Source organism: Macrosteles quadrilineatus, unplaced genomic scaffold, assembly GCF_028750875.1.
Source record: "Macrosteles quadrilineatus isolate MER2022 unplaced genomic scaffold, UCM_ALF_1.0 Scaffold_6__1_contigs__length_79288215, whole genome shotgun sequence".
Lineage (NCBI taxonomy): Eukaryota > Metazoa > Arthropoda > Insecta > Hemiptera > Cicadellidae > Macrosteles > Macrosteles quadrilineatus.
Genome location: NW_026542599.1, coordinates 49881236 through 49902681, shown reverse-complemented (window position 1 = coordinate 49902681; position 21446 = coordinate 49881236). Strand labels below are relative to the sequence as shown.

Genomic DNA, 21446 nt, shown 5'->3' with positions numbered 1-21446 from the left:
CTGAACTTTTACCTTTTCAAGAAATTTAGAGATTTATGTTCCCATACTTATTGCAATAATAAAATACAATTGTGTCTGTACATGTCTGGTTTTTCTATGAACCCATTTGAAAAGCTCACTTGGCGTATGAAAAGAAATCAATCAAATTATTTTAGATCCTAAATGTACTTAACTTCATTTTGATACTTTCAATTGTTATTAAAAGAGGGTGTATGTTATATACAGGGTGTCCCAGAACTCTCCACCAATATTTTAAGGCATTGCTCCTGGGTAAGAAACATACCTAAATATCATATTTAAATTGTCCGGAAGTCCTTAGTTACTCACACAGCCGCCATTTTGTTTTTTTCAGTTATTAATTTTTTTCTAAAGAATGGTTAAACTTACGAAATTGAAACTTTGCACAAACATTTATGACAACTAGACAAAGCTACCAAAAAATTATGACGATTTTTCCAATTCATAAAACAAAATGGCGGCCATTTAAAATTTTTGTAAAATCAACGGTTTTCGAGTTATTTAACAAACAAAATTTTAAATGGCCGCCGTTTTGTTTTATAAAATGGAAAAATCGTCATAATTTTTTGGTAGCTTTGTCTATTTGTCATAAATGTTTGTACAAAGTTTCAATTTCATAAGTTTAACCATTCTTTAGAAAAAAATTAATAACTGAAAAAAACAAAATGGTGGCTGTGTGAGTAATTTAGGACTTCCGGACAATTTAAATATGATATTTAGGTATGTTTCTTACCCAGGAGCATTGCCCTAAAATATTGGTAGAGAGTTCCGGGACACCCTGTATATTGCAGATGCTAGAAAAATTTAATGTTTCAAAATAAATTACATTGAAACATTTCATAAATTGAATTATCATTCAATAGAACTAATGATCAAAATAGTCTAAACCTTAAACTTAGCTTAATACTACTATTACTAACTTATTTTGAAAATCAAGAACTCCCTAATAATTTCATCATTCTTCTGGATCAGCTGAAGAAAAATTCAATGTCAGTTCAGAACGGTTCATATAAGTGGTTAAGCCCAATACAACAAACTAAATCCAAACCATATCTCATTCTCAGGTAAAAAAAGTACAAATCATCAAATTGACCCTTAAATAATAAAAAAAAAATTAATCTTACGTCACCAATGTGACTTATACATAAGTTAAAAATTTTAAAATGGAATAAGGAGTCTACTTGTACTATTCAAAGTCAATGGGCTTTTAGTATACTCACCCTAATAATATCCTTAAGTACGAATACAGATCTGTCTTCTGAGATCCGTCGAACCTTACAAATTAAAATACGAGCTTTGAAGAGAAACAAATATCGTTCCTTGGACTTGCCGTCTCGGTCAGTCACACAGAACCAGTCCTGAAAACAACAGAGAGAAAAATAAATATTTAGACAAGTAGTATAGAAATGGATGAGATAAGAGGTATAACAACCTAATAGTATATTTTATCACTTGCAGCGAAAAAGGCCCTTATTGGTATTATATGCACCTCGCTTGGAAATACGATTAAGTACCAAAAAGACACTTTTGCTCCATGTGAAAAAAACATTATAACCTTATAACTATAATGATTATAACCTTATAATCATTACACAAATATACAAAATTTGAGGTTGTACAAAGTCATAACCAATGTTTACATTTCTGTTGTTTACAAACATAGCTTGAAATATTGTGTGATTAGCAGCGTAAACAAATGTGCCATAAACAAATTTTATGGTAAGCAAACCAAAAGATTTACCATGTTTTTTCTGTTACCTATTTGAAGTTACCCGAAAACGATGATTTTGTGGACAATTTAAGAGAACTAAAAACGGCTGTTTTCCGGACAGTAAATGAAAATAAGAGAGGATAAAAATAGCTGATGTGGATCATATGATTAAATTAAAGAAAAAAGTTTAGCACCTTGTTCACACAACAGCTTGATATTGTGAAAATTCAATGGTTTTTTAAATTTATTTACTAGTAGTGCTTGATTCCTATAGATTATGAATTATGGCATTAACCAACCAGGAGCAATGAATCTACTAACATCTTTCATAATTTCTCCCATTTCCTCCCCCACAGCAACAATCTTGTGTTTAAGAGGAACCAGTTTTGAAAATATTTTTTCAAAGTGGGCTTCCTTATACTGATTATAGCACACAAAGTAGCTAGGCCTAACTGCTGCAACCTATTTGTACCTATTTCCTTGTACCTTCTTGTACCTATTTTTGCCAGACTCGTTTTCACTTGCCACACTCAATTTTTGCCAAACTCATTTTTTTGCCGAACTCATTTTTTTGTCGCACTCACTTTTTTACCGCACTCCAGTATTTCAACCAAACCACTCAAAACAGTTTGTGTGTTAGGCACTGTTTAAGCAGTATGATACATGTATGCTTGAATAAAATTGGCAACACTTGAAGATACTACAACTAAGATCATCTGGTACAGCGTTTCCCATTCCGTTCAACGCTTGGATTTAACTAATTTATTTAGGACACCTAGGATTAATTTAAATAGGACACCTTATATACATTACAAAAATTATCATCTTAATACAATCAAATTTCTTATACATCATAACATTAAATAAAATACAATTAGGCATAATATATTATTTCAATTCAAATTTAACGTCAAATTTGCAGTTGATAAATTCACATAAGCTGTGAAAATGATTTTGAACCGGGCAATTAAATTATAAATGCTATTTAAAAAAATATTATAATCAACAAATCAACAAATTTTTCACTGTCGGGCAGTTTGTTGAAAAAACGAATTTAGTTAATTTTGAAAAAAAGTCACCAGTCTATGAGGTTTAGCCAGTCTATGAGGTTTCATGCTGATCAGATTCTAGATCCCGTATCATTATGAAATCTTTGTATTTCACTAAAAGTGATGTAAAATGTCGGAAATAATTTCTTAAATTACGTATGTTCTTTTAGCGAATTTCCCTATAGGGAAGTAGCTATTACCGTAGGTGGCATGGTAAGACCTAAGCCCGGGAGTGATTTACTTTTTCATTTTGATGTCCCCAGAGGCCAAAAACACCATTCGTTCAAATTTTTATATATGTATATATATATATATATATATATATATATATATATATATATGTGTGTCCGTGAACGCGATAACTTGAGTAATTTTTGTCCGATTTTGATGAAATTTGGTTTAAAGGTGTAAAGCGGGATAAACTTGAATGAGTTCGCGAACCAGCATGATTGGACCATGGGAACAGGGCTTTACGGGGGGTTTTATGGGGTAAAAATTGGTTTTTCTCACTTTTGACCCTCAAAACACAAATTTTCCCAATTTCCCTATATACCTTTTTAAAGAGCTTAAAAAAACAAATAATTTAGTATGTAAAAGTATTTTTGTACGGTTATTGGTAATGGAGAAAATTTAAAAAATTGTAAATTTAAAATTCCCATGTTATTCTTATGGAGAATATTGTAAAATGTTGTAGTTTGGTTGTTTATGGATATATTTTGATCAAACTTGGCAAACTTATTTATTTTGTACTAAGCTATTAATATTTAACTAAAAAACACACTTTATTAGTTTCCTAACCTACCTACCTATAATGTTATTTAAATATATTTAATTGACAATCAATTCAGACAAATGGAAATTCGCTTAGTTGTCAGGTTTGCTGCAACGGGGGTATTTTTAATAAACATTGGTGAAAGCTGGTACAGAGAGATGGGTTATCTACTTCAGTATCCAAAAGTTGAAAAGTGGAACCTAGTCTTACGTGTCGTAGGAGGCGTCCAAGTTTGTGGATGTTGCCGTGGTAACCCTCGATGTTACTGATGAACTTGTTGTCGTTTGCCCGGTGAGGCACTGCAAGCATCAACTCAAGAGCCTTCCCGAGGTCAGTCGTGTCTTCTCCAAGTCTCGTTGAATACTTCACCAGCTCCTGCAACCAATAAGAAAGTATTTTTCATAGTAAGAAACGAACCCTTGATAAATTTGTGGTCTTTGGAAGATGACCGTTTCAAAATCAAAACAATATCGCAAATGTTATGGCCTTGATGCAGATTCCCCCCTTTAAGGTTGCTTGACTTTTGCACAGATGCTGTAGCAATTATAATTCTTAAGTCTGTTATGAAAATAACATCGAAATATTATTCTATCTCTTGCAAACATTGGCTTGTCATGTCAATTTGAGTGATCTCTCTGTCAAGTACTTTGAAGTAGCTGCCAATCCGGGATGCACTTTAACATGATTTAGTTCTGGTCATTTGGAATTATACTGTGCAAACATAAAACATTAAAAATAATTTTGAAATGTAAACTACGTAAGAGATAACAATAGTCGATTAAAAAAAAATTCAAACGATAACAGTACATATCATAGTGGGGTTAATTATCTGATCTTTGGTTATTTCACCTTCCATGTTATGCATCCCTCCCTGCGGACAACAAGAAACCTTAAAGCCATCCCTGCCTCTACTCAGAATTCAATAATCAGGCTTTAGGTACCAGCTTTTGTCATAACATTCTGATTGGTTTAGTGTGCTGCATACCACAAAGCTTGCCCTCTTGTGTTACTTACAGTGGGTGCAAAGAGCTGTAGCTGAGTGGACAAGTATTAAAATATCTTATATATTTTGGTATTACTACATCAATATTTGTTTTGTGATTTTTGAGGACGACTTTCAAAACATAAAAAAGTTAGTGGTTTCACTGGAACAAAGCCTCAAAAAGGTTTGGTGACAGAAAAACTTTACTAATTTTATAACTTTCAACAAACATGTTTACAATGTTTTTTCTGTGCTCTTCAAATAGTGTGGTTAGTAGTCCACTACCATGAGAAAGTACAGTTATGTGCAAATGCCTACAGCTTGTCATGAACTTTTCGAGTATAGTTATGGCGGCAAAGGGGTTGTCTCAACCCACCCTTCATGATGTAAAGGGGGTGGGTGGTGAGGGGGGGGGGTAAAATAACATGGAAGGTCAGGTAACCGAATATCAGATAATTGTGACTCTTTGGTATACTATATACATTCTGTTATCCTATGAATGGCAAGTCTCGAGTAAAACAATTCGCGTAATTTGACATACAACATCTACAAAGAGTAAAAAACAGCAAAACATGGTAAAAAATAGAGAATATTGAAAAAATAAAAACAATCTTTTCTGAATAAAAAAAATAAACAAAAACATAAGAGCTCAAAATAACTCAGGTAATTCAACCAAAACTTGTCAGTACAATTCAACAGCAGTACCAAATCATTTCAAAACTGTGGATTGGAAAACTCGTGAATTAGCAGTACCAAAACAAAGGAGAGTCAAATGTTTTTTGCAATGCTGATAGTCTAAATGATTCTCAGTTTATTGGCCAACTCAAGTTATTTATACCTCCGCCCACAGCTCAAGAAACTTAAACTGCCGTCGACTCTGCTGTACAGTCACATTGTTTGTGCTCAAGCACATTGGAATCTTTCGGATATTATTACCAATTAAGACGGGAACGCAAAGATATTTGAACCCAAAGGTAAATTAAGGGTGACAGTAGAATAGGGTTAGATACCTAGTGTAGCTTTTTACAGACTAACATCACGTGTTTGTTTTCCCAGGATCATTTATTTTGCTGCCAGATGATAAAGATAGCTTAGTCCCGTCCCTAACAATAAAAAAACTATAAGCTTTTCTTAGGATTAAACTGGTGACCTTTTGATTACCAGGCAAGATCTATAACCAATATATCTGTTTAAGGTAAGGTAGTTAAAGTCTCTTTCTTAAAAAAATTGTTTAGTTCTTTCTTTGAGTGATTTATTGATTTAAATCCTTACTGTACCACCTGAGGACAAGGTCTGATTCAAGATCACAAAACGTTGCAGGAATTCTGTTTTATAAATCCATGATAGGAAATGACCATAATAATAACAAAATTATACTGGCTCTTAATAATTGTGACAAAGGATAAAATCTATATAGTTTAGGTATGAATATACACACTGTCTAGAATATTTATAAATCATTTAGTTTTGAGGTATTATTTACTTAAGTTTTTATACATTTGTGTAAGAGCATTTCATCTTGGAATTTAAAATTTAAATATATGTTCAGTTTATGCAACAAAATGTTTTATGTGCTTCATAAGATGATATAGATTTAAGCATGATGGCATATTTGTGTCCTGACTTCTGACATTGTCTATTGTAATTTTATGTTGCTGAATGACAATAAAGATTATTATTATTATTATAGAAAAAACTTAACTTTTGTATAGTTTCCTGATATTAATGATAAATTTATTTAAATGAGGTAACGAATATTCTCAGTTACAGAGGGATTTCACATAATGAGCTTATGGGCTTTTTGAAAGACTATAAAGTAAGATTTTCTTTCTAAAATCTGCTTAACTTATTTGGTAACATGGTAGCTAAGTGGTTAATGCTCGACCAACATTCAAAAGGTCACCACTTTGGTCCTTAGTAGCATTTGATGGTTGGAAACTGTACCCAACTGTCATTGGGCTTTTAATAATTAATTCAATTCTTTGAGACAGAGATGCACACTTTGTTGTATATTTAAAGCTCAATATGAAAGCAAGGTTAGTGTAGAGTGAAAATGATTTGTGTAGCTTTGTTACTGACTAAGATCAGCTGTTTCATTAGTCAGGATCATTTATTAAAAGTCCTAGTTTAAACTAATAGATCATCAACTCCATTCCACGCTCATTTGCATTAATATTCGGCTAAAAATATGTATACAAAGTATGTTTATAAAATGATTAAACGAGAAAGGGAGGTTAAATTCTGGTTTGGTTACGGCTATGGTTCAATTACGCCATACACATTTGTGAGGTCATCACTGTAGTGTCGTCCGCCCGCGCCACTGACTTAGACAGACGCCAGATATAGCCCGCGACAGTATCATGTTTATAAACAGCTGTCAACTATTTGCACTCAGCTGAAATCTCCAGTTCCCACCATCTCTGTTCATATGTCATTATTGGAAAATAATTTGAGATAATACACAATTATTGGAGAAGATCAGCTAAATTTTAAAGCTCAGTTTGTAAAATAGTAAATAATTTGAATCGTTTAAATTATATATTAACATTGATTTCCCTCCTCAACAAGCAAAAAGATTTTACGCCACACTACATTGTTTTGACGAACTTCCCAAGCAAGGATTTAGTCCAGAAAACAGCTGTTTGCCGCCAGCTTATTCAAATGGGGTTTCATTGCGTAATACTGTTCTGCAATGAGTTTTACCGGACACCAATCAGCTGATTATACTGTATTTGCGTGGCAATGATTGGTTAAAAACAAAACATAACCTCTAATGACTAGTGATTTTTAGTCCTTTAGTTGGTGGAAATATAAAAGGATTTGTACGGATTAAGTAGTATGGCGTAAACTATCGTACGTAACTCGTCCAAAATGTGTTTACCGGACTCGTATGGTAATCCCGTACTCGACTTCGTCTCGCACGGGAACGACCTCACTCGTCCGGTAAACACTTATTTTCAGGACTAGTAACGTAATATACTATTTCATCACTCTGTATTCGAAAATAGCCCATTTCCATACAGCTAAGATCGTCTAAAATCATCAATTTCCATACACCAAAAACAAATAGTGATCAGCTGACTTTTCCTGGCATAAACATTACTTTTGCTACACAAACAATACTTTGCCTGACATCAACAAAGTTACAACTGAAGTTCCCAGTAAGCTTTAGCAGTTTGTTGATGTTCAATCAGCTGAATTTTACACTAAAATTAATTGCAAAGCCATATTGTGTTTAGTTTATACCCATAGCTTCAATAATGACGAGGAACTAAAACGATCAATTGAATAGAAACTTCTCCAGATACTGCAGAATTTCTTTGTAAGAGCCAACGATTCATTTTGAAAGCCCTGTTATCAGTGTGTCCCTGTGGATGGATCACATTTTGAATAATTTTGGACTCTACATTACGGTTTTTCATTAGGATATTTTTTAGTTTCCTTATTAAAAGCCTTATTTCCCTAGAATGTGATATTAAACATATTTTATAAAACCAAAAACATCATTATTAATTAATGTTTTTTAAGTGTAATTTTTTTGTATGCCACCATGTTTCTACAATGGTTAGAGAGGTGAAATTTTCCCAGAATATTTTTAAATTCTAATTTATAAATGTGTAAAGTTTCAACAAGTTTGGTGTATAAATGGGCATGTAATATGAAATCAAACGTTTAAACCTCTTCGTGGGACACCCTGTTTGTACATATATTTTAGTGTGCACTATAACATGTTCCACTTGTAAAAAAGTCTGAGACGCTAATCACAGTTGTTTTTAATTTAATTTTTTATTTGTTTTCATTTTATTATATAAGATAAAACAAATTTTATTTTGTACTGAACTTTGACTTATACTTTGTAAATGTACAGATAACATACCAATTATGCAATTATTAGACAGCAACAGTTTTATATTTATTTTTAGAGAGTAATCCCAATTAACAAACATCCTTCTGGCGGTGAAAACATTTTCATAAATAACACAGAGTCGAGAAATAGCTTGACAGTGGAAAGCCAACACATTTCTAATTTTAGATTAAAATATCTAACATACCATTATGAGTTTCTAAAATTCTTTAACCACGTCCACATTTTAAAATACGTATTTTCTGACAATTGACGTGTTTTTCGGTAAAGCATTTTGTATACTGACGTACTTTAAAATATTAATTTTTGGACTTTTGTGTAAATAGTTTTTCTATGTAGAAGATATATATGCTTGAGTATGCAAAAGTTTATGATACTATAGTTGACTGTTAGTACATGTACTAAAAAAATACTACTGTACCTGAGTATTTTATATGCATCTTTGGCTAATTTCTTATTACTTTAAATAAATAACACTGTTGAAAATTTTGAAAATGCTCTCTCACATGAATAGCCACAGGTTTTTGAATATCAGGATGGTTTACATCATATCTGTGGCCATTCATACGAACTGTAAGAGTATTTGTGGTTTTGCCATTAGTCTTCAGAAAATTTTTTGCAGGAAATTTGGTAAGAGATTTATTTTTAATGGCATTGTTCAAAAGACTAATGAAACGATTAAAGACTTTATAGGTCGTCTAAAAGAGCAAATATGATTGTGTGATATTGATTCTTTAGCAAATCTCGACAAGACAGGCCTTGAAGATACTCTAATTTGCGACCAACTTGTTGTAGGTATAACCAATACTGAATAAAAAAAAACACTAAATGACATTGGTAGAATCAAAAGTGATGTTACTATATGTATATTATAAGATTTTTTAATTTGGCTGCTAGTGAAGGTTTTTGACGGGATAATTGATTTACAAGTGGCGCATCACGGTTTGTAGCATGGATTACTGTCCAAAAGTTTTGCTGATGGTTGGGAAGTGGGAGGTAGTTTGGTTTTTGAAAGAATATGTCTTTCAAGTTAGGAGCTTTTTTGTATTTAGTCTTGGGGGTTTGGAAAACAAATTATGGGTCAGAGGTTAATTTGAAAGAATATTATGTGCCACTCTTAAAACATTATTAACTTTGTAAAGAAATACAATTGGCAATTATTAAATTTATCTCAATTAATTACAAAAAAAATGTGGCAAATTTGAAATAGTAACCACAGCCAAAACAACCAGCCAATGACCGGAGCAGATGAACAACAATAGCGCCAGAAACTGGGGCACTATCTCGTGGACAACTGGAAATTCTTATAGATGAATTATTCCCTGGTGACCTACTTGTGATTTGGCCAAGCTTCATTAAATTAGATAATCTAGTGAAAAATTGCATTTATTGAAACAAAACACATAAAATTAATACAAAGTTGTAGTTGTACAGTTTTCAGTGTCAATGATATCTTTTGAAATTTAAGTTTAACGCTACGGACAAAGTCCGGAGTCTCACATTAATCTTAATTATTGAGTGATTCATTAAAGTTTTGACATTAAAAAGTAAAAAACCATGGAATTTGTTCAAATATGTAAATAATTAATTAAGTATACATTTAATTAATTTTTTAAAGTAGTTTAAAAAATGTATTTCTATCAAAGTAAATGCGAATTTCTAACGCTTAAACGCATAGCTTTCTACTGAAAAGCCAAATTGTAAATTACGTTATCACTTATAGCCCTACTCTTGGCTAATTGTAAATACTACTAATGGCTCATGATTTCGCAAATAGGAAATCTATAAAATTAGCAATGTATTTCTTTACACCTGCAGAAAAAGTTACTGCATAATGCATACAGACTAACCAACACAAGTAGACTTCTCAACATATTGAAAAATCTAAAGCTTGTTTTTCATGTATAGTTTCTTGTTTTGGTGACACTAGGCGCTGTTGATGGAATTTTGGTTCTATTATTATAGAGTTAATTTTATGAATAGTGCTTAACTGTTTAGTTACATAACTAGCAGGCAAGGTAATTCTAATGATTAGATAATTTTATTTGGTTGAACAAGGTTTTAGATAACTGAAATAAGATGAAACAAATTGTAAACAAAAACACGATCCTAGCGGCACCGGACGGAACTAACAAAAAATGTCTTCAGCTGAGCCATAAGGATGAAAAATCTACTAAGGGAGTATGTTTAATCAATGGTTACCGGTACTGTACTGTAATAACATTGATCATAGAGAATCTATATTTTACCAACTATTCATCTAAGCTTTCTCCCAAAAAAATAGAAAACCAAACTAAAATATTGTTAATTTTTCTTGGCTGGTACCAGAGAAAAAATTTGGCATATTTCCTTATAATTCAAACCATGGACACTACTCAATATTTATTTTCCAAAGCTCTATAACAGAATTTTGAAAGCCCTAGAGGCAGATTCTTAGGGTTTTGATTTCTGAAAATGGGAATAGACTAATAATTAATGTTAATCAGGGTAAATATTGTGAACGATTTCAACTAATTTGGTCCCGTGGTTTTGCTTGATGTCAAGACACATACTTCATTTTTTTTATTATAAAAATTTAATTTTCATAAACGTTTTTTTTATTTAGAAAAAGTTAGAAACATCCGTTATTTGCACACTCCGTCGATGGGTGTCACTGAATGAGAAGACTGACTCAGAGTGTGGCTAAACATAGTCAAGTTACTCACGGGACATTCAAATGATTTGGCCCAAACTCCATCTCATTCACCTTTGTCACGTTATAACAAGAGTAAATTGACAGGTATTACAAACTACTTTCAATAATGTATTTGACTGTCACCAGACAATTTTAGAATTGCTTAAGTATGTGAAATGCAATGATGGTTAAGGCCAGTGTACACAAGGCTAGTAATAACTGCTAATTAAGTTGCTCTTATGAGTTATTCCCGTGTAAACGCTTCATTAGAGAAAATAACAACTACCACACTAGCATTTTACTCGCTGCTAGTCGCTTTTATTAACAATTTTGACAATAAAAGCTCTAACAAGTGGAGGAACTGAGGTAGTAAATTACCTCCAGTCCATCAATGACGTTCAATATTAGGGTTGGTCTAATTTGATCACCTTACCGGCGCATATATGCGTCGATCGGTAGCGAACATGTTAATGGCAAGATGGAGATCGACAAGCAGTCACAACAAATGTTCTTTCCTAAATTGTGGACAGACTAAAGTTGTAACCTATTATCATTAGACATGTCAAGGTCGGTTTAGTCTGATAAGTGGGCAAAAGTGAGTCCTGGGTTTCTTGCTACGTCATAGATGCGCTACTGTCACAACTCGGACGACGTTGCCGCCACTGTGTTTAGGGCTGGTTCTAGGAATTTTTCAGAGTTAAGCGAACACCCGAATCAGCGCCACCTAGAATTCCCCCCCTACCCCACCACCATGAACACAACTTAACCCCATTTGTAAAATTTTGGGAAGAACTTTTTTATAAGTTTAGGCATTGACTATTGGATACTAGTCAACTGTTTAGGTTAGAAGAATACTTGCAATAAAAGACTTTTTTCAACTACTGTTTATTATTCAATGTAAGTTTAATGTTATATGAAGATTTTTTTCTTTACAATTATTATGTAGTCTAAGCATATCTTAAATCTCATCAGGTAATTTCCTCTTCGTTAATTTAGTAAACCTTTGAAAAATCTTTGTAATCCAACCAAGGAAGGGCTTGAGATGATGAGCGAAAAACAACAGCTGAAGCAAAGGTTGATAGACCAGGTTTCTCATTATTTTAAGGGTTTAGTGTTGGTTTCCATTAAAACCCAAGTTGAAACTATCGTTATAATAAAGAAACTAAATTGATTACTAATTTCCCTGTCAATCACTTGCAAACATTAGCTTTTCTTGTCACCGTTAACGTTTGAACGTCGTCTGCATATAGTGATTTTATGATATCTGACTTAAACAATACCAATACGATACGGTATGAGTGCAATACAACGTACTGCTCTTCTCTAGGAGGGGAGTGAGATCAGGGGTAGAAGGGAGGGGGAGGGGGTTTCTTGTTATGACAAAGTAGCGCCATTGTAGCGCTGCGCGCTTATCTCGAGCATGAGTCATGAAATGAAACCCAAAGGCGCCGCGCTGTATGCAGCCGTGTGTCAGCTCACTACAAATCGAAACTGCAAATCAGTGCCTTGAGTCCTTGAGTAGAAGTGCTACGGTGCTGGACAAGTATACACATTTTTCAAGCGCTTTTGGTACAAACAGAATAAATGTCTCTGGTGTGGTACTTTGGATACTTGAACTCTGAGCGAAAAAAAACAAAATTAAGTTGTTCACTCGTCAGTAAATATATTTCTAATTTTGTCTTCTTAAAAAAAAATTTTGTCCCGTTGGCGCTACTTCTTTGTGGCGCCATATGCGACCGCGTAGTTCGCGTATGGGTTAAACCGGCCCTGACTGTGTCTCTGGACAGTAGTTATCGTATTGTCTTACCGTGACCATGCCCCATGTTTTTGTTCTTGTTGTCCCGCAATATGGTTCTCGAGGGTAAGCCTGCCAACTAGTTACACACATTGTTCCAGTTGAATCTGTTATTTTGTGTATACTTATTTTATTCTGAAACTGTTAAAACGTATTTTCAACAATTGATATTTTCATAATTAGGCAGATTATTTGTAATAATCCCGAATCAATTGGAGGCAGCTACCTCCCTGACCTAGAGACCAGCCACTGTATACAAATTACCATAGTAAAAATTAATGTTGAATGTCATCAATAGATAATCAATTAATTCATATTAATATGATTATATCTATCCTCCTCCCCATGAATTTATGGTTTTTTGTTGTTATCTCACTGTGTCGTTTTAAATAGTGTGTTTTTGTAATATTCCCTTTTAATTTCTAAGTTCTGTAGATTTATGGCATTTTGCGAGTCTTGTGGTCCATAAAACAATCATAGTGATTTACCAATGAAATATATAATTCCTGATTTCTCCATCTCAATCTGACAATGCACATTATACTAGTCCACACGTTGATTTGTACGACATAGTGGTTTCCAAAAAAACTGTTTTTTAAGACAAATATTGATATTAGAGTAAAATTACGTTTCATGAGGCATATGTCTTGAGCGACAAAGATTTTTGGTTTAATATTGTCTTTTTAAATCAATCCATTTTATTTCGTAATCTCAAGCGTAAAGACAGATGTTACATGTTCGAGAAAAGTGTGATTTTGTATTGTTTGTAAATGGGGATCTATTTTATTCTTTTTCTTACTCAATATTTAGTTCACCAGTCGTATCATATTTTAGAGCCCTTATTCTTGGTCAGATTTTTAACCACCTATCAAACATATCTAGGGTCGAACCCGTATGGAACAGTTATATCTGTGGCAAAATATATACATACATGGCAAAGGTAAATAATTTTACATTCAACATAACCATCCTGTTACAAGCTAAAATACCCCCGTCGCAGCAAACCTGCATACTAAGCGAATTTCCATTTACCCGGTTTGATTTCTACTAAAATATTCCCTATAAATTTTCAGATTTATTTCCTATTTAAATAACATTAATTTTAGTGAGTAGTTAGGTTTGCTGCTACAGGGAAGATGTTGAGATGTGTTTTTTTCAATTGAAATATTGATAGCTTAGTATGAAATAAACCAAATTGCCAAATTTGATTAAAATATATCCATAAACAAGCAAACTAGAACAGTTTATTTATTCTCCATAAGAATAACATGGGAATTTTAAATTTTCTCCGTAGTCAATGAACATTCAAAAACACTTCAATATACCAAATTATTTGTTTTTTTAAGCTCTTCAAATTGGTCTAGAGAGAAGTTTAGAAATTTTAAGTTTTTAGGGTCAAAAATGAGAAAAACCCATTTTTACCCCATAAACCCCTGATCCCATGGTCCGATTATGCTGGTTCGCGAACTCGTTCGAATAAATGTAGGTTTACACGTTTGTACCAAATTTCATCAAAATCGGATCAATTTTGCTCGAGTTATCGCGCTAACGGACACATATATAAATAAATATATATATATATAAATATATATATATATAAATATATATATATAAATATATATATATATAAATATATATATATATAAATATATATATATATATATGAATTTGAACGGATGGTGTTTTTGGCCTCTGGGGACCTCAAAACGAAAAAGAAAATCGGTTACGGGTCTAGGTCTTACCATGAGACCTACGGTAATAGCTTATTCCCTATATGGGAAATTCGCTAATAAAAAACAGACTAAATTATTATGGGAAAAACTTAGCCGCCAACTGCCACAAATGTAAATAGTAATTGTAAAAGAGTAAACACAGTCTATCTAAGAAACCAGTCAGCAATGGTAGTACTGTATAAGAAGTCACCAGTTTACATAACCAACACATGTTTACTATCCAAGTTCACAGAGTGTGTAAAGGAAATCCACTAAACACTTCTAATTGTGAGCTGTGAGCTATCACAAAAAGTTTGGATTGAAACATCCCGAGACTAAAGCCAAAACGCCAAAGAGCTGAACAAAGCTTATGCACCGTCCAACATTAAACAATGGACGGAATAAAAAGACCGACAGCAGACGGTATAGGAAGTGGCCGGCGTCTGATGGAATGTGAAAGAGTGCCAAACTGTGCACATGTCCACCAGAACCGGTATCACTTTCCTCTCGATAAACTACGCTTGTTGATGTCGGAGCAAAACATTACCCAAAAGTTCTGAATAATACAATAAGTCAATTGATTTACTAGTCATTTTTTTGTGCTAATCATTTAATTTATCTATTACGTAGTACACCATTCAAAGGTAATTCATTGATCAATTATAGGTGACTAAGTATGGTAAAATCTTATAAATATTAGTTAAAGCGCTAAAAGTGTAAATGAAAACTGAAAAAAAAACAACAAAAACAAATAGTGACTAAAACTGAAAAACTTATTTTTAACCAGTTAACTCATAAAAATAGCTATTTGTGTATTAAGAGCGCAAAGTACTTCATTGCTGCTCTAGGACTGTAGGAAGCTGCACGAAGCTTTAGCTGAGTGTGACCATACATTTCGAGAGCGCCAATGACTGTTTGTGCTCGTAATACACACTATGTTTTTCCTACCACCATAATTTACTCATTATTCTAAGTCAATCTGTTTGTTATTACACACAGATTAACTTTTTAGAGGTACATAAAATGTAATTTAGGTTACGTTTGCTTTTTTTAAGGTTGTGTTACTTGCTTAACTAACGTTAACCGGATCTGCGGATGTGTGGTTGGTGTAGAAACGCCAAAAGCGATATCAGCTGATTTATCGAGCGGGAATGGATCATTCCGGCTCTAGAGCGACAACTAGCTATTTTGCGTACTGTTTACCTGTATGGCAATATGACCATTTCCATGCAGTGGTATGAAATAATACTCTGGGACATTGTATTTCCGATTTTGCTGAAAGGTGTCAAGTTTTTACTTGCATTATTTTTTAGTAAACTACAGTGATTTAACATCTACTTTACAGGAAGTGACTAAGTTTTTAACTTGGTTAGTTGGTTTGAAGAATAAGTTAAACAATTTATTCAGTATTATAGAGGGAATAAAAAAAATTATTATTGGTGATTTAATGTTTAAAGTAAGTGCAATAACATATAGGATTATACATGCCAGTTATGTTTGTGGTTATCAATTACAATGTATATATGAGAGGATTATGGTTGTTAAATACTTACTAAAACAGCCAAAAATTACATAAAAAGATACTGATTCATAATTAAAGTAAAATATTAATTAGTTTAAATTTACACATGGAAAATAATTAATGGAAGAAGATGTAAGAAGATCTTAACATGGCTAATTTACGTTATTGTTGTGTTTTAAGTCAAATTAGGAAGCATCGTTTTTGTAAGAGATTTTCTTGTGTTGGCCATTTGTATTTTAGTGACATTTGAAGATGATTGTAAAATTATAAAGATGAATGAATTTCCAATGTGTTTACATGTGCAAAGTGTTTCGGGATAATCAATTTGAAGCAATTTCACATCAAAATGGAACAGACAACCTAAATCTGTTGAGTACAAATTGTATTATGTCAAAAACATCATTTGTCCCAATGTTTTGTTGGCAATAAAAACTAGAACAAAGTGCCAAAACTATCACACTTCGCTTGAAGTTCACGCCAAAATGGTCACCACTATTTATATTATTTAAATTTTAGAGATAACTCACTACAACTTCATTGATTCAAATAGAATTTGCATCCTAACCAAAGCTCTTGAAACTATCATAAATTCTTGGAATTTAATTGTGTTAAATAAATACAGTCATAAAACAGAGTGTTCAAAAACTAATGGTACAAAACTAAACATGGATATTTTGTTTGTCTTGATTAAAACAGCTGTTAAAATAGATGATTGGAACACCATATTTTTATAATTTTTCTTTCATTGTGTATATTTGTTGTCTTTGCAACTAGAATAAAACAGTGACAGACTTGTTTATTAAATGGCTACTGATTGTCACAGTAAATCAAGTCACAAGATAATTATGTCCAAACATACTAATAATGCTCTTTTCATTGTTGGCATTAACAGCTGTGTTAATGGAGGCAAAGAGAAAATACACCTGTTTAGTTTTGCACTATTATTTGTGAAACATCATCTTCCTAATATTATAAAAGTGAAAGTTTGTGTGTTTGTTTGAAGTTCAATCACACATTAACTACTGGTCGGATTGGGCTGAAATTTGGTATGATGATAGGTCACATTCCCGCTTAACATATAGACATATTCTTATCTCAAAAATCCTTTCAAGCTCCGCCACAGTGGCTCTGGGGTTTCCCATGTTAACCTTATGAGTATTCATATTTAAAAGGAATTAAAGAATTTTGTAGGCTGTTTCAACTGCACAATGTGGTTCTATGACATTCAATATCATTAAAAAGTTATAAGGCTTACCAACGGGGAGCAGCACCACTATTTTTTTTGCATTTGACAACAGCTAATTCGAACCAAGCAGCAATAAAAAGCGGTGATAAACAATGATAACTGTCAAAGTAGGATTGTTTACAATTAAGTTTATGTTTTTAATTTATAAATAATTTTTTTATTTTGTGCAAATATTCGATAGTTTCCTTTTTTTTTTTTTTTTATTGCTTAGGTGTAGTGGTAAAACATTGGCTATGGTAGATGTGTTAATACTATATAGCATGTACCGTACCGTATATTGAAAGAACCAAATTATCTTAAACCGTGCCCTTTTCCATTGCACAAAGCATAACTGCAATAAACATTTTATACTTCTACGCTAACCCGGTACGAAAGACGAGTAATCTGCTAGTATATATATTAGGAATCACAGTAGTTGAAATTCAGATGGTAGATGGTATAATGGAGTAAGATAAGAAAATACAACAAAATGCATTGTAGTAGACAAATTATGTACGGTAGTTATAAAATCTTAGATCTAGTTATTACCAACAAAAGTGTAATAACTTTCACAAAATATCCTATTATTAAATACGGCAGTGAATTAATAGTGATTAAATCTGATATTAAATCAAGCAATATGTGTTATAGAGCTATTGTCTTTTTTCAACTTTCTTGGCATCCATTTCACTTATCACTTGGCTATACTTTCAAGATAGGATGCCAAATTTATTTTGAATTTTGTTAGACAGAATGTAATTTGAATTTTTTTACTATAACTGGACTTAGTGTTGTTTTTTTATTTTGTAGAAAAAATATTCTTCACAAAACACCTAAAACAAAGTTCTAAATAATAATCATAAATTTTAGTTAAACACAAGCATTTTATTACCCTCTGTAAGGGTATTTTCAAGTACGGAATCTCCTGACATATGTTCATGAAAACTTTAATATCCTTTATAATTTATTTTATGTTATTTAATTTATCTTCAATACAATTTTTAACACCATGAGTAAACAGATTTACAAATTTAATACAATTAGTTCCGGGCTGTCAGGAAAATTATATTTTATGGCTTATTGTCACTGACTTCATTAGACTAAAGATTGATTCCTATCCAATTAAGACTTTTAACTAATACCATTACCCAACCACTTGTGATGGTATACTTAAGTACTTGTAGATAGCTTCTAAGGACTGACACTTGTTGCTAATCACTCGTAACAGGTGACTCATCGCTAACTGCTCACAGCTGTTAGTTGACTTTTCACTAAGCACTTTCGTCTGATGGAATCATTGATAACCACTTGTGATAGTTGTCACTTTAAGACTGTTGGTGTATTCAATTTTTGTTTTATTCGTGAGAAAATTGTAATTTTTAAATTTAATAACTAAATTTATTTGTGATAATCATTTGCCTAGGCGATGGTGATCAAACTTTCAATATCGATACACTGTTGACACAGTTCAATGTATCTCTGTAAATGCTCGTCGACTTTTATGATTGTTGAAATTGAAATCGGCTCAACAACTCATTGTATATTGCTTCCAACTCAAGACTGATATGACTTATTGCCAACCATGGATTTATGCTTATTGCTAACTGTTAAAGAATGATACTTCTTTCCAAACACCTCTAATAGATTATTGTTCACTAACCACTCATGACTGGTGGGGGAGTGAGCTGATATAGTGTAGAGCGTGGAACTTTGGTCCCTGAGGTCCCGTGTTCAAATCCAGCCAAATAACCAAAGGATTTCAAAGTGATAGCCTGAATTAATGTGAAAAACGGCCGTGCTCGCGCTTAGCATCCAAGGAAAAAAAAACATTTACTGGTCCAACCACTTGTAACGACTTATCCCGATTATCGCTATCCACTCGACTGATACTTATCGTTATTCACTCAAGACTGCTTATCACTACCACTGTTGACACTCACCCTGAGCAGCAGCTGGTAGTCGTTGATGCGTTGTACGGGTAGTTTGAGGTGTTCGGAGAGGCTCTTGTCGTCACCAAGTTGTTGGCTCAGCTCCTACAACACAAACTGAGCTAAACTGGGAGTGCGAACATTTCCCCACCTCCCCTCTCACACACACGTGTATACTACTGGAAGTGCGAACATCTTCACTTCTTTCTCACACACACACATTCATGGACACTACTAGAAGTGTGATCATCTCCACTTCTTTCTCACACACATTCATAGACACAACTAGAAGTGTGATCACTGTCTATCATCTACAGTCATACATTATGGCTCAGATGCCTCTGACACCTGTAGCTGTAAAGAGACTAAATGAGAGAACGGATTATGGTCTATAGTATAGCTTTGTGTAACATCAACAAGAAAGTTAGGAAGAAAAAATATTGCTTATAGAAAAATGGTACTTTTGTATTATACGGTGGCCACTTATTTTACAGCGCGCTGCAGCCGTTATGTTAGGTTCAACATAACCATTAAGATGTTAACATAAACATAATCATTAATATGTTTGTAGGACTTTCTTTGTTTCGATATGAATCCATCAATACCACATGAGTCATAAAAAATTATAATAACCCAACCTAAAATAACTGCCACAGCGTGCTGTATAAGGGTGGCACGAAAAGTAGTTGAAAGTGAATCGTCCATGTAATTATTTGAAAGTACCGATTAAATAATTAAAGGCGAAAAAGATAGATCATTACAAAATTATCCTAGAGCTTTAATGTTAGGTTAGTATGTTGATGGGCACAACATACTAGAGTAAGGATGAGAGGAAAAAATGATTAAAATGAATTAAGGGATTGTTCAGAAAAATCTCTGAATTATTGGAGCCGCATCAATAGTCAACTAATGAAGCATTAGATTATATCCATACGATGCCGCCATACTAGGGTTCATATTTGAGGTTATTAGTATCCGTAAATATATACGTGTCGTTTGTAAATGTTTATTTATTTTTACATGTTAAATATGATGCTCTTCATGTGAAGAAAGAAGAAGTCCTTGTACCGCCCGAAGATGACTCCACATAGGAGTCGAAACTAGTTGCGACTGCAATTAAATGGATTGCTTGCCGAAGATGACTCCATTTAGGAGTCGAATGGATTGCTTGATAGCAGATATTTAAACCTTTTTAATATTATTTGGCAATCTGGAGGCTAACATCCACACCAAAATGAATTATGGGCGAGTGTTAAAATAATGAAATCAGCCTTTTTAATGAATAGGATAATCTGTTCTTTACCCAAGACTACTGTTTTTTCCATCTCAATGATCAAGCACATCTGGACTATTTTTGAACAATCAAACAGCTACTAATTTTCTTCAGGATTGAATTGTTAACGTATACAAAACGGAATATTCCGAATCCTAAACATTTTACTAATTTCCCAAAAACTACCAGACTTAATTTTCGCTCCAGATCAAATTTCACTTAGAGCCCAAATTCCTCAACCCTCCTTGCCAACTGTTTACCTGATTGGCCTAGGGTAACCACACAGAAGCTGGTGTAAACGGCAACATTACCGTCTGATACAAGGTTGTATCGGGAGCTGCTATTTCCAGGCAGGCGGACTGCCAATACTCCACGTCACAGACCAGCCTACAATCACTTTATATCTCCTGGTGAGACTCGTAACTTGTGAGAAGTACTTGTAACGTGAATCGTTCAAGATTTAAGTTCACCGATGTGATTAGTTTAAATTAATAGCTGATGTCACATCTTATGTATTTTTTACTATCTTAAAAACTGTTTGCTACAGCAACAGTGTAATTAATGAACTCTTAAACAGTGTTGAAGTTTGGAGATGCATTATATTTGCAATTCTATTTAAGCCACATTGAAACTCTGTCCAATTTTAAAACTTTTATGATAAATATGAGTAAAAAGGAGTGCAGAACAGAGTACCGTGCTTTTTGTAGCTCTGTTACTGACCAAGACTAGCTGTTTCAGAACTATTTATTTAAATCCTGATGATTCTAAACTTGATAAAACTGAAAACAGCTACAAAAAAGCTAAATGAAAAACAAGTACTATTAAGGATGTTTGTGTTTCTTTAGACTGTTGGGGACAAAACGTTTTAGGAATCAAAGAAATGTTTTGAGTATGATGAATTATTGAATCACTCCTCTGCA

At 33.1% G+C, this 21446-nt stretch overlaps 1 protein-coding gene across 10 annotated transcripts in view; it reads right to left on the bottom strand.

The window, feature by feature from the left end:
- The window catches only part of LOC128996298 (obscurin-like), a 255278-nt gene that overhangs the window by 95233 nt on the left and 138599 nt on the right, over positions 1-21446 (bottom strand). For all 10 annotated transcript variants that reach the window (XM_054421531.1, XM_054421532.1, XM_054421524.1 and 7 more), the window contains 3 exons: positions 19266-19358; positions 3761-3925; positions 1239-1376 (listed from right to left, as the gene is read on the bottom strand). In XM_054421531.1, coding sequence (XP_054277506.1) covers positions 1239-1376; positions 3761-3925; positions 19266-19358 — 396 coding nt within the window. The remainder of the gene's footprint in view (positions 1-1238; positions 1377-3760; positions 3926-19265; positions 19359-21446) is intronic.